General features: G+C 41.2%; 2 protein-coding genes across 4 annotated transcripts in view; both read left to right on the plus strand.

Moving 5' to 3' along the window:
- LOC138972181 (uncharacterized) overlaps positions 1-882 on the plus strand; it is a 7755-nt gene extending 6873 nt beyond the window's left edge. Inside the window, exon 5 of the mRNA XM_070344928.1 lies at positions 271-882. Coding sequence (XP_070201029.1) covers positions 271-338 — 68 coding nt within the window. The 3' untranslated portion in view covers positions 339-882. The remainder of the gene's footprint in view (positions 1-270) is intronic.
- A 2526-nt stretch (positions 883-3408) lies between these two features.
- On the plus strand, positions 3409-13887 carry LOC138972848 (uncharacterized). 3 transcript variants are annotated; one of them, XM_070345521.1, is made up of 7 exons: positions 3409-3529; positions 5944-6288; positions 6604-6708; positions 7271-7324; positions 9944-10120; positions 12013-12068; positions 13613-13887. In XM_070345521.1, exons 1-7 carry the CDS (start codon positions 3487-3489, stop codon positions 13727-13729), a joined length of 897 nt encoding a protein of 298 aa, XP_070201622.1. In that variant the 5' UTR covers positions 3409-3486; the 3' UTR covers positions 13730-13887. The 3 variants fall into 3 exon arrangements, with proteins under 3 accessions (XP_070201622.1, XP_070201623.1, XP_070201624.1); XM_070345522.1 differs by having other exon boundaries at positions 12019-12068; XM_070345523.1 differs by lacking the exon at positions 12013-12068.
- The last annotated feature ends 817 nt before the right edge of the window (positions 13888-14704 follow it).

Consider the following 14704-nt stretch of genomic DNA (forward strand, 5'->3'; position numbering starts at 1 on the left):
GTCTGTATGTGTGTGTGTGTGTGTGTGTGTGTGTGTGTGTGTGTGTGTGTGTCTGTCTGTCTGTCTGTCTGTCTGTTTGTGTATGTGGATCTGTACGAACGTGCGTCCACACGTGTGTCATTGCATGTGCTTGTGTGTATGCGTGTGTGTGTGTGTGTGTGTGTGTGTGTGTAAGAGTATGTGTGTGTGTGTGTTTGTGTGTGTGTGTGTGTGTGTGTGTGCGTGTGTGTGTTCCTGGCGTGCACTCGTGCGTGCATGTGTGTGTTACAGATGGGTACATGATTCCTGTGCCAAAGGAGAGCCCGCTTTCAGATGGAGAAAACAAAAATCCCAACTGAGACAGGAATCCATGAAGATAGCCAAGAAACAAAGCAAGGTAGACTTCCTCATATTTGACAAGGTCGGCCCATATACTTCGTGTGGAACAAGGGAACCGACAATTCGTGATTGGCGAGTCAAAGAGTATTTTTGTTTTCAGGGTTGGCAGGACTATTCACCCTGTTTGTGATCAACGTTTTATTTTGTGTTATGGTTTATAGGTACAACTATTAGCTACAATTGATTTGAATGCAAACATGTGACGGCCAGCAAGGGGACACAAACTACATGAGCCCTTCTTTGTGTGTTGAAGTGGTCAAACGGCGTATCGTGAAATCGTTCTGCTGTAATCCTAGAACTAGAAATACACAGCCATGTTTTCTATTTACTGAACTTAAAGCTTGGTTCCTGAAACAGAACAGGATGATGTTCGCTGAAAAGGGCACCCTATAGTGCATATTTTGAACAGAGACACACGTTTTTCCACTGTTACATAATGCGTCCATACTTCGTGTGAGCAAAGACATCACACCATCAAAGATATAAACTATCTGTATTGGTTAATTCTCTGGACTTTGTTCTGTTTGCTTATGAGTGTGTGTTTCCCTGCGAGTCTGTGTATGTATGTGTGCGTTGTTAGTCTGTGCATGTATGTGGGTGTGTGGGTGTGTGTGTGTGTGTGTGTCTGTCTGTCTGTCTGTCTGTGTGTGTGTTTCTGTCTGTCTGTCTGTGTGTGTCTGTCTGTCTGTGTGTCTGTTTTGTTTTCTGTTTGTGTGTTTGTCCCTCTGCGCACATAAACTTTTCCCTTCTAGTTTCATGACTTAAAGGCACAGTAAGCCTCCCGTAAATCATCACAGATACTGTCATGCTTTTACACACAGTACAAACACCCTTCCATTTGAACGCTCACCAAACGGGAACATCCTAGGTGCCCTCCGTAAAGAGCGAGCAATGTTAACAGAATTAATTTTGCGGATTGTCTCAGAGACAATCGGACCGTGGTGCGTTTTGGCGCTAGACCCAACTTTTAAAATCTAAATAATAAATTGACAACTTGTTACACAAACATTCTTAAATCATAAAAGAATTATTTTTTCATCAAGACAAGATCAGTACAATTCGAAGTTTTGAAAGTTTGAAAAAAGAACAGCCCGGAATCAGGGTCACGCCAGGTGGTGGTTCTCGTAGCAGACGACGGTTTATGCCTATTGGCAGTTCCTCTGAACAGTCAAAAGCCATCGCTAGAGTTCTTGTGAACCACAGCCGTTTGTTTCGTGCATAGTCAGAGGTACATAATAACGTGCTATTGCAGATAAGCTCACATCGAGTCGCATTCATATTACTAACTGACGACTACATTGTGAAAAAGGGAAACTGGATCACACGGGTTCACGATGGCTCAGGGGTAAGATAAACCACGCACAAATACATTCTTTGAACATTGCTCGCTCTTTACGGAGGGCACCTAGAATGTTCTCAAGCGGTGAGTGTTTAAATGAAAGGGTGTTTGTACTGTGTGTAAAAGCCTGACAAAGACCGATACACATAAATAACCACCTTCGAAGGTTGAGCTAAAAGGTGTTTTTTATATTTAGTCAAGTTTTGACTAAATATTTTAACATCGAGGGGGAATCGAAACGAGGGTCGTGGTGTATGTGCGTGTGTGTGTCTGTGTGTCTGTGTGTGTGTGTGTGTAGAGCGATTCAGACTAAACTACTGGACCGATCTTTATGAAATTTGACATGAGAGTTCCTGGGTATGAAATCCCCATACGTTTTTTTTCATTTTTTTGATAAATGTCTTTGATGACGTCATATCCGGCTTTTCGTGAAAGTTGAGGCGGCACTGTCACGCCCTCATTTTTCAACCAAATTGGTTGAAATTTTGGTCAAGTAATTTTCGACGAAGCCCGGACTTCGGTATTGCATTTCAGCTTGGTGGCTTAAAAATTAATTAATGACTTTGGTCATTAAAAATCTGAAAATTGTAAAAAAAATTAAAAATTTATAAAACGATCCAAATTTACGTTTATCTTATTCTCCATTATTTGCTGATTCCAAAAACATATAAATATGTTATATTCGGATTAAAAACAAGCTCTAAAAATTAAATATATAAAAATTATTATCAAATTTTTTTTTTCGAAATCAATTCAAAAACACTTTCATCTTATTCCTTGTCGGTTCCTGATTCCAAAAATATATAGATATGATATGTTTGGATTAAAAACACGCTCAGAAAGTTAAAACGAAGAGAGGTACAGAAAAGCGTGCTATCCTTCTTAGCGCAACGAATACCCCGCTCTTCTTGTCAATTCCACGGGCACTGCCTTTGCCACGGGCGGTGGAGTGACGATGCTACGAGTATACGGTCTTGCTGCGTTGCGTTGCGTTCAGTTTCATTCTGTGAGTTCGACAGCTACTTGACTAAATATTGTATTTTCGCCTTTTGCGACTTGTTTTTTATTGTTGAACAGTTGCTGGAGTTTTATTTTCATAACGTTCATGAAAGAACAAAACTAATGAAATATTGGCTATTCATGAAATCGTACAATACGTAAAAAGTCGCAGTTAACATGTCCAAAAGGAAATAAATTGTGTTAGAAAGTGTCAAATGGTCATTAATTGTATTCAAACGGTCAGTAGCGTTGGCTCACACATCATCCGGGCATCCGCTGAAGTGAAATGATGCATCAATGTGTCCGAGATTTGTGAAATTGATCGCTAACTATTGCTAATTTTCTACTACATTGAGTCAGGGTTAAAGGGGTCCGAACACATTTTTCACACTGCATAAATATGTTTCAAATTGGAATATTAGCTTTAATCTTGTTCTGAATTGAAAATTAAGAACTTTCTATGGGAGAGTCAGTGTCAGTGCCGTCATCAGCAGTGCTATTTCACAAGCCCGATGTAAAACATGTGTAAAAACATAGTTGTGTGTTTTGTAAAAAAAATGAGGCAAACGTTTGGGGTTCTCTTCCTTTTAATTGGGTATTCGTTACACAGTTGAAAAGTACCCTAAACCAGGAAATACATCCATAAAAGGCAACAGGATTTGAAATATGTTTACATTCATTGAAATTCGGTGACTGTTGTAAGCGGCCGTTGCATTACATTACCGTCAACCTTGTACTCACAGTTTCAGTCTCAGCTACAGCTATAAAATATGTGGTGTCTTATACTTCTGGCGTTTGCACTCCGAGTTCGAGGTTAGTAAGCTGATAGTATTAACACCTTTAACTGTGCTTAATATTCATATTCAATATTATATATCTGAAGAATATTCTTTTTTTTTTGTAACCCAACAATGTGAGCCGTACGCCCGTATAGTGTTTTCAGTCATATACTGACCAGATTGGTGCTGTTGTTGTAATAAGGTCTTGAATGTATGAGCAAAACAGAGACAGAGACAGAGACAGAGACAGAGAGCGAAAGAGGGAAAGAGACACACAGACAGAGTGATTGCAAGAGAGAGAGAGAGTGAGAGAGAGACAGAGAGAAAGAGACAGAGACAGAGAGAGAGAGAGAGAGAGAGAGAGAAAGAGACAGAGAGCGAAAGAGGGAGGGAGAGAGAGAGAACGAACGAACGAGCGAACAAACTTTATTACTCAAGGATGGAGATTTTAGGCTCACGCCTAGTCTTACAATCTGTCCAAGCTAAACTAAGACATACAAATAAAGACAATAAAAGGACAATTGTCAATCGCAATCATACAGAGAGAGAGAGAGAGAGAGAGAGAGAGAGAGAGAGAGAGAGAGAGAGAGAGAGACAGAGAGACAGAGACAGAGAAACAGAGACAGACAGGTAGACAGACAGAGAGAGAGAGAGAGAGAGAGAGACAGACAGACAGAGAGAGACAGAGAGCAAAAGAGGGAGAGAGACAGACAGATCGATAGAAAGAGAGTGATAGAGAAAGCGATAGAGAGACCGAGAGAGACGGAGATATGACCGGCCCATCTTGTTTGTGTGGAACAAGTAACCCGAGAATTTGTGACTGGCGAGTCAAAAAGTAGTATTGTTTACATGGTTTACATGGTTGACACGCTAACTGGTGCTGTGTGGGAGTGTTATTGTTTGCAACCCAGTAATGAATGCATAAAACACTGATGGAATCAGTTTTCGCCCGCTCGCCAGGAACCCGAGCGAATGAATGATTGTATTTGTTTGTTTGTCAATAACAACGTTCCAACAACTTACTTTTCTTGTTTTTTTATTCTGAATTTTGGAACGTTGGCAGTCTCTTTTTGGGGGATTTTTGTTGTTGAAATATTGTCCATCTGAAGAATGTTCTTTATGAGCCAAACATGGTGTGCTAAGTCTGTTTAATCATATACTGATTACTTTTGTTTTTACTCACCACAGTTCTTGATTTTATCAGGGAAACACGTCAATTACACGATTTTTTAATTGTGACACAGAAAATAGACAGAGAGAGACAGACAGACAGACAGACAAACATACATATATATATAGACAGATCCACAGACAGACAACTACATAGGCGGAGAATGTGTTTGTTTTTATTTAAACCCAGTAAGAGGAATACCCCGCCGCCCCCGCCCCCACCCCCAAAATATGCATTGCCAATTTAACGCGTTAGGTTGAGACAAAGTTAGGGCACATACCATTTGGTTATATCTAAACTTTTTAAGATTGAAGTATTGGTAATGTGCAACACACGACGTTTTGTGTAAAGCAAATGTTTTGAGTAAATGTTTGTTGTAATTATTGGGTTGCCCTATTAGCAAAACTCTGTTATGTTTTAGAATATATACATAATAACTCTTTGTATAACTCTCCTGCCAACTATCGCTCGATGAGTTGCTTCGTGATATCACTGTATTAACCCCAACAGTCACCACGATAAACTTCCCTGTTTTCAAAAATAAGTCCGCGGTCCGTGTCGTATGTCCGGTTTGACAATAATGAGTATGATAACCTGCCCCCACCCACACCCCAACCCACCCAACCCCTCACACACGCACACACACCAGGCCTTCTTTCCAAAATAGTTGGCATACCCTTGTATTTTTTTCTAAATTGTTTTTACTCAAAACTGATTGTTTTTCTATATTTAACATAATATTTTATCATAATAGTTTTGAGCAGCTACGCTTAGTTTGTAAAATAGGCAAACAGGAGAAACCATTTTTTTTATACATATATTATGCAAATAAAATGCAAGTTCTTTTAAACAGGTGACCAACTGTACAAAATATAAATCACCGATAATGGACGAGGAAATAGCTCATACGATAGCAGTGGTGACTTTCAAACCAGTTTGTCGCTGTCGCTGATAGGCCCCAAGTTTTGCGAAGGATTTATTTTCCAGATTCAACTTTTTGCAGACTCTCGTGTGCACGCATGCGCACGATAAAGATATACAGTTTATAGCACAAATTTCCAGGCTTGGAAACTTTAACACACGCATGCCGAAATAAGAAACAATTAAATAGCGCCGTAGTTTGTAGCATCTGGCTTTCCCGAGGGAGACAGCAGCCCGATTTTCTTTGAGGGTAAACCCACCGATTTTCTTTGAGGGTAAACCTTATCTTTCTCACATAAATATGCATGTGACTCATTAATATCCAAATGGTCATTCATTATTGTGTTCTGTTACAGCGGAGGTGTTCAATATCGCTGAGTGCAACAGAGACGGAAAGTTTTACATCTGGAAACACAAGCAACCTTCCCTCACCTGCACCGGGATGAAAGAGACGCAGAATATTTACTGGTCCCTGTCTGGTGAAAAAGAGATAACGATCGGCAAATGCCCAAAATGCAATAGTACTTGCCCTAGCTGTAAAGACTTTGACACGGCCCTCTATAATATCAGCAGGCCTGACAATGAAAGCATTACGTTGCAGTTCCTGGTTACTTCACAAATAATAGCTGGGTCGACGATAAAGTGTTCAAGGAGAAACAACCAAACGAACACAACATGCCTGTTGTTGTTTAGTGAGCCAGGTAAACATAGTGCTCTATACTATATAATTGTATATTTTTGACCAAAATATTGCATCTGAAACAGTGTGATCAAGGTGAAAAATGACTGTCAAGATCTGAGTCAAATGTCACATTTTGGTCAAAAATACAAATAGCAAAATGTACGTATCGATCTACAATATTAGTATTTACGACTGAACGCACACCAACATGTACCATGTTATAGTCTCGACAAGCTGCCTTAATAAGCAGAAGGCTAAGTGACGGCGTAAATGATTACACATGGTGTTATTCAAACGCTTACCATGTTTTCTGCGTCTGTGTTTATCCACCAAGTGTCCAGTACGGCGTGGCTATTGGAAGCAGTTGCAGCAGGTGCTTCTGGGTTTCTTCTCATACTTGCTGTGGTCATCGCCATTGCTGTTGTCCTCAGACGCCGAAGTAAGTTTGAGGCGAATGCACAAAGTACAGGGGTGTTTCTAGAATATTGTTTTCTTTGGCAATTTTTTTCCGAAATGGCCATGCCGCCTACGGCTATTTTATGATTAAGCCACACAAAACACACACAAGGGTAGGCTATGGGAACGTTTAATGTATGACAAAACATCTCTTTCTCTCTATCTGATTTTATATTTGTTATTCAGTCTTCGGCATCAGGTATTCCCATTAATCGCTAAAAGCAATTGTCAGATCGAATATTCACGTAGGCCTACTGTATCGACTCAGAAATGATGCATAGAAGCCGCCAGACGGATGTAACTCTGATACCTATCATTAGCCTGATGTGTTTGCTTGATGCGGCTATGGCATTTGGTGCACACAATCAGACAGATGCAACCTATTCACATCCTTATCCTGAAGTATGTGTTTACTTTATTCCTATATGACAGTCGGTGCACAACATCAGACAGATGCAACCTAGTCATATCCTCAGCCTAAACTATGTGTTTACTTTATACCACCATTACAGTTGGTGCACTGATTAGAAACTATAACGTTTCAGAGTCACACGAAGAAGCTGGAAATAAAACAGAGGATACAGATCGTGGTGACGACGGTACGTGCTCTCTCTCTCTCTCTCTCTCTCTCTCTCTCTCTCTCTCTCTCTCTCTCTCTCTCTCTCTCTCTCTCTCTCTCTCTCTCTCTCTCTCTCTCTCTCTCTCTCTCTCTCTCTCTCTCTCTCTCTCTCTCTCTCTCTCTCTCTCTCTCTCTCTCTCTCTCTCTCTCTCTCTCTCTCTCTCTCTCTCTCTCTCTCTCTCTCTCTCTCTCTCTCTCACGGTTTTGTGTAGATGGCTGTCTGTGTAAAAATTAGGGAGTATCGTCCATTGATCCCACTCGCGATACTCGTTGAACATGCCTTTAACCATGCAGTCGCTTTAGCCAGCGAAATATCTCGACTCCGCTCTTTAAATCCATGCAGAATGTGCGTATCGTATGAAGTATTCTTTATTTTCTAAATATTGACACATGTAGGCCTGTACCTATAGGTGATATTGACTTTGACACCACAAAATATTTCAGTCGTATGTTGAGACAAGTAGTCCATCTGTAAACTCTGAATATGCAGATGACCTCTATAAATGATTCAATTGTACTTTGAAATCAAAGACAATGACCAATGACAGTTGAGATTAAACTCGGCTGTGATGGGTTATCCATAATTATGGTTGTGCTGGAGTATTCAGAATAATCACCTCATCAGCTAACAGAGACAAAGAGGCAGGTCATGGGAAAAGACAAGTTACTTCTCAGACAAGATGCATCAATCTACATGAAAATCCGATCTCCATTTGCAACTGGAAGACAAAGTAGAATGTTGTGCAAATGATACTAATAATATCAATACCACTTCATCTTTGCATGACAGCTCTTACATGTTCATGAAGAACATTCGAGGGACAACTGCTTACTTTCACATGTATCCGTACATTACTGCTTCTTTTATTATAACACGGCTTCAACCCCTGTTGATTTTAATCAACCGAATTTCTTGTCTGTTACTTTAATGCCGACAGCTTTACTAAAAATGTTTTTTATATCGCTTCACGCGAATTGTTCTCTCTCTCTCTCTCTCTCTCTCTCTCTCTCTCTCTCTCTCTCTCTCTCTCAGTATCTCTTTCTCTCTCTCTCTCTCTCTCTCTCTCTCTCTCTCTCTCTCTCTCTTCTCTCTCTCTCTCTCTCTCTCTCTCTCTCTCTCTCTCTCTCTCTCTCTCTCTCTCTCTCTCTCTCTCTCTCTCTCTCCCTCCTTAACCAGATGAACGGCCAACTTCTGTGACAGATTACGATAAAGGATATGTCCAAAATATACGCTCATACCAGCTGCTGTTTCTTAGTTCAGTTTTACTAAGATATGAAAGCAAAAGCCTACGAACGCTAACAACTCTATAATATTATTACGACTTTGATTTATTCTGATTATTTTTCTTGTCGTGCTTTACTTTTATTTTGATTTCTTGCCAAGATGTGCCAACATGCAGAACAATCATCTGGAGCTTCACACTGAATCTGTTTTTATGTGTATCTTTGTTTCTCCTCACGTGTTCGCGTTTGATAAATCAAAAGATAGTAAGACAGGATCGGACAGTTAAATATGTCGCTTAGGTTTGGAAAAACGCATTTAACTGCTCTTGCTCAACCTGCGGTGGTAATCGAGCATATCAGACTGAAAAAAAACCGACATTATCAAACAGTTATCACTTTACCCCCAACATTGTGTACACCCTTATAACTGGTCTTTAAAGATGCAGTGCCTGAGTCACTGCATGGAGAGCAAAGATTTGTAATTGTGTCGCAGATTACGATATAAAAAGCCAGGAGCTTCCCACGGCTATCTCACATATGCCTTCACATACCTTTAGTGTTGCAAGCCAAACGAAACTGCGTGCGGTTTGTCAGTTTGCATCTCCCGCCAAATAGTAATTAACATTCCCCGTGAACACGTTCTAAGGCAGTGTGTGCTGTCTGCAAAAATGGACCCACATGCCAAGTTTTACAATTGTCCTACGTCATCGCACACACTGTCTTGATGTTAAGTACTTAAAACATAAAGAGTTATCCCTCTCGCCGAGACCAATAGACTTCCAGGTAGGCTTTTGACGTAATAGGTTGACGTGCGGGACTTGATGTGAGCCTGGCCGAGGGCAACAAAGACCTGAGCGGTGGCAGTCCAACATTAATTCGTAACAAAGTTGCCGTTTTCAACTATTTCCATGAAAATCAATGAAACTTGGTATTTCTTCAAACGGATAGCTGCCTGAAGCATGACTGAAAGCCCAAAATGCGCCGACCCTTCCGTGTACCTGGAGGTCCACAAACTTTTAAGCCGCATGTGTTCATTATCATACTTCACACGGTACTACAAACAAGACACCTTTATTGTATGATTTGAATACAAATATATTTTACAAAAACACCACCACCACAACCAACAACAACAACAACAACAACAACAACAGCAACAACAACAACAACAACAACAACAAAACACCACCATAAGCTGTACGCTTGTTGTTTTCACTTTATAATGATATACATTTCATGCATAACATGTAAAACATGAATACAACATTGTTGAAATCAACAACAACAAAAAGAACAACAACAACACATCTGTTTTGTGTGCACGAAGCAGATCTCTTGACAAAAACTGTTGTAAGCATTGTCATACGATGTGCAGATGTTGCCGAAGAGCGCATCAGCGCTATCTACCATGAAGTGGACGACACAGCCGCTGCAGAAAACAACGACCCCAACGGCCACACATCAGCTGGTCATGCCTCCGGCCCTCAGGCATCAGGAACGGCGGTCCGTCTAGGAAACATCTACGCTCGAGTGAACACAGCTGAGAAGAATGGTTAGTTGATTTTTTTAATGTTTTTCCATCTCACTTCACCGTACTTGAAACCACAGAAAAAGACACACTTAATGTCCAAACAACAAACCGGCCACTTTGCCAGAGGCATGCAACTTCAAAATCTGTTTGACGAACGAGTCATCTTAGGGTTACTGATTTTAGCAGGTATCCCAGTGCTCCTTACTTTCGGACTTCGAGTGTCCAACGTAGAATCCACTCCCTTATCTATTACTTCCTCGCTCCATCATTCACGTCGATACTGACGCTGACAAAACTGTCTCTCTTTTTGAGTAATTGTAATGGTCATTGGCTCACGAAGTGTAGCCTATGCGATCGTAACTTTGTCTGTCTGTGCGTTTGTGCGTGCGTGTGTGTGTGCGTGTGTGTGTGTGTATGTCTGTGGTAGAAACTTTAACATTTCCGAGTCTATGTGTGAGTGGTTATCCAAGACTATGGATAAAGCTCGCATAAGATTACGTCACGGTCAAAAGTGTTTGACGTCAATTAATGCATCATGACGGCATGCCTCCCTGTAGTCTTTCTCTCTCGCGTGGTGTGTGTGGTCTCGGTCATTGTTATTTTGAGCGGGCCGAGACTATTTGGCAGTCGTGTCCCTGTAAGTAGGCTGCATGCAGACAGACAGATCTAGATCTAGTGTCTCTCTTTCTTGCACAGTGTCACCTAAGCTTACTGTGTGTGTGGGTGTGTATGTGTGACGGAGTGATTGAGTTTGTGTTACTGTTTGTCTATTTCTTACGTGAGCCTTGAAGGCTTCGCCTCTTGTTTTGAGTGTCAACAAAGCAAGATCCAAACCTATGGGCAGACCAGTCATCATTATCTGTTTGGTGTGTATCTCCTTCATCCACCTTATTTGTTTATGTAACTGAAAGTTCCATAAAACATCATCATCATTATCATCATCATCATTATCATCATCATCATTATCATCATCATCATCATCATCATTATCATCATCATCATTATCATCATCATTATCATCATCATCATCATCATCATCATCATCATCGTGTCCTTCTCTGGCTTACTCCTCGCCCCCATCTTCTTCTTCATTTTCGTCTGGGCTTCGTCTTCTTCTTCTCCAATCAATCTTGATGGTGTATGCATTTGATTAAGGGTTTTTGACTATGAATGTAGATGTAAATGCTTGTATAACTGTGTTTTAATTTTAAATGTGTCAAGCGCAAAGAGCATAATTGTAAAGTTATGATGATGCGCTATATAAATGCTCATTTATTATTATTATTATTAATCTTGAAGACGCTTTGATTGTATTTGTTTGTTGGAGTTGTTGAGAACAAACACGCAACATAGTGAGCGTTGCTTAAAGGTACTGAACTTGTCAAATCCAGGTGCACGGAGCCCCTGGGGCTTTTAGTCATACCTCAGGCAGCTATCCGTTAGAAGAACTACCAAGTTTCATTGACTTGCACCCAAAGAGTCAAGAACTGCGATTTTTTTACGAATTAATTTCGTACTCGGACCCGGCTGGTCTTGGTCTATTTTTGGATCTAAATTTAGATCGGGTAGATCACCACATCATGCACAAAAAGACACGTCACTAGCAAACTATGTCAGACGTCATCATGAGTTTGTGTAAAACAAAATGGAGGCCGGAATCACTCAGTTGAATCGAACTCCGAGCAAACACCACGTAATAACTAGGTTAATTTATGCACTCGCGTGAACAAGAAACTGTCGAGCTTCACAGATGGCGTCGTTGGGTAGTTTTGGGTTTGTTTTACTACCATAGGAGGATTCTTGAACTGTAAATGCACTCAGCTGCAACAAAAACGCAAAACGAAGGCTGTGAGCTGCACTGTGCCTTCAAAGACACGGACACTCAATCCCAGATTAAAAGTCTCAACTTTTAGTTGCAGGGTACAGGGGTTGTCCGTCTGAGCTCAAGAACACCAGCTGTACGACTGAAGTATGTGGATCACATGACAATCATAATAGACGACTTCCGGAAATAACTGTCAAGATATTATGGGCAGCAAAGGGTTGCCTGTCCTTGGACAATCGAGGGCTAACAAAACCACATGACGGAATAAGCTAATCATTATTGAGTTGCGTGTCTTACACGTGTTCGCTGACAACGTGTAGCAACACGATGCTCGCTAGTGATTGGCGTAGAATGTCACGTGGGTTTGTTTGCCCTCTTTTTTCCCCCCAGCAAAAACTATTTCCGAATATCGTCTATTAGCAAGTCCAAGATTAATTAAGCTTTAGTTTGGGTTGACACGTTAATGGAATGAGTTGAATGACATTATACTTATATAAATGTATCTTCTTAATACAAAAACTTTTGCACATTAAAAACAATGTGTGTGTATGTGTGTGTGTGTGTGTGTATGTGTGTGCGTGTGTGTGTGTGTGTGTGTGTGTGTGTGTGTGTGTGTGTGTGTGTGTGTGTGTGTGTGTGTGTGTGTGTGAGGGACACTCAGAGAGATATATAGAGACAGAGATAAGACAGCGACAGACAGAGAACGACAGAAAGACCAAGGCAAAGAAAAGGCGATGATGGTGTGTGTGGCGGAGGGGGTGGGAGAGGGGATGGGTGGGTGATTGGGCTTTGTGTGTGTGTGTGTTTGCGAGCGGGGTCGCGCGCGTGTGAGTGTGTGTGTATGTGTCTGTTTGTTTGTGCGCGTGTATTTGTATGAGAGAGAGAGAGAGAGAGAGAGAGAGAGAGAGAGAGAGAGAGAGAGTGTGTGTGTGCGGCGTGTGTATGTCTGCCCGGATCTCTGTCAGTCTCTTGTTCTTTCTCCCTCGTCCTATCTCTTTGTCTCTGTACCTGTCTGTCTGTCTGTCTGTCTGTCTCTCTCTCTCTCTCTCTCTCTCTCTCTCTCTCTCTCTCTCTCTCTCTCTCTCTCTCTCTCTCTCTCTCTCTCTCTCTCTCTCTCTCTCTCTCGACTCTCTCTTTCTACCTATCTCGGATGGAGGCGGCACAAGAGTGAGATTGAGAGAGGAAACCACAGAAAGACAAAAGCGACGATGGCGTGTACTGCACTGGGCTTACGATCCATGATCACGGCTTCGAGTCCGGATGGGTACATTGTCCTTGCAGACTCAGACGGTATCCATTGTCAACCCCTGTGTCACAACTTTGGCACGTGAAAAACTAATGGCTGTTTACACCTTCACACGCATATACCTGGGTAGCGCGACTCTGTTACTGCTAGTTTCTACTTGGAGGACGCCACCCAAAAGAATGAAAATGAGAGAAAAAAATAATCTAGCCCATTGCATGTTTCTTTAAATGTCAGGTAAACCTACACCCACGGACGGTATCCACATCCCACTCCTGTGTCACCACGTCCCGCTCCTGTGTCACCACTTTTGCACGTACCAGACTTCGGTCATTCTGCCAAAAAAACACTACTCTGTTACTGCTAGATTTTGTACTTTTGAGATAGCAAACCAAAGGAATGAAAATGAAAACAAAAAGATAACCTTGCCCTTTTAATTTTTCAGGACATGTCAGAGATGACGGTGACAACAGAATCCGATGACGAGTACCGTTGTTTACAATTCACTCGGCCATGTCAGGTGGACACAGATTCCACCTACAGCCATCTTACGCCACTCTAAAACAAGTTGAGCTTCAAAAACGTTGTATTAATTGATTGTTCTACTGCGTAAACTTGACTACGCTGCGGGTTGGAAATAACAGAACACTATATAACCTATTGTTTTTACATTTAGTCACATTTTGACTTATGTTTTGAGATATATAAATATATATGTACTGGGAATCGAGAATAGTTTTGTGGTGTATGTGTGTATGTGTGTGTGTGTGTGTGTGTGTGTGTGTACGTGTGTGTGTGTGTGTGTGTGTGTGTGTGTATGTGTGTGTGTGTGTGTGTGTGTGTGTAGCCATCGCCATAACACTCCTAGACAAATCTTTATGTGGATGTTGCCAGATGATTATTTCATCTTTTGTCCCCCATATTTTCGCTGAATCATTTGATGATTTAATGTCCGGCTTTCAATAAACGTTGAGGCGGTACTGTGACGCCCCTATTACGTGTATGACATTTAAAACTTCGACCTTACTTCTATTTCAACTTGTAACACAAGACACATGTTGAAGCAATCTTGCAACTCTTAATTACCACAGCAAATTGTGACATGTATGTACATCAACTAATCACACACACACACACGCACACACACACACACACACACACACACACACACACACACACACACACACACACACACACACACACACACACATTCCTGATTTGTCCAAAATGCACCAATTAAAATGGATAGGAACAATTAAATAAGCTCATCCTCCAACATCACACACATCACAAGAGAAAACACACAGTTAACATGTTCAAGAAATGTCGAAGTCACAATAAAAACAGCTGGTTAATAATGCTCAATAACTGTACAATGGCAATTATTTGTTCTTGTTGATTCAACTTGTTGGGAGAAATGACAAAATCACAACATACCCAGCACAAGTTGTTAACGATGGTACTGTACAATGAACCACCCACCCCACCCCAACAAAAGACACTCCGCTTTAAAGACTCCTCCTCTCCCGATGAAAGA

Source organism: Littorina saxatilis, linkage group LG8 (genome assembly GCF_037325665.1).
Source record: "Littorina saxatilis isolate snail1 linkage group LG8, US_GU_Lsax_2.0, whole genome shotgun sequence".
NCBI lineage: Eukaryota > Metazoa > Mollusca > Gastropoda > Littorinimorpha > Littorinidae > Littorina > Littorina saxatilis.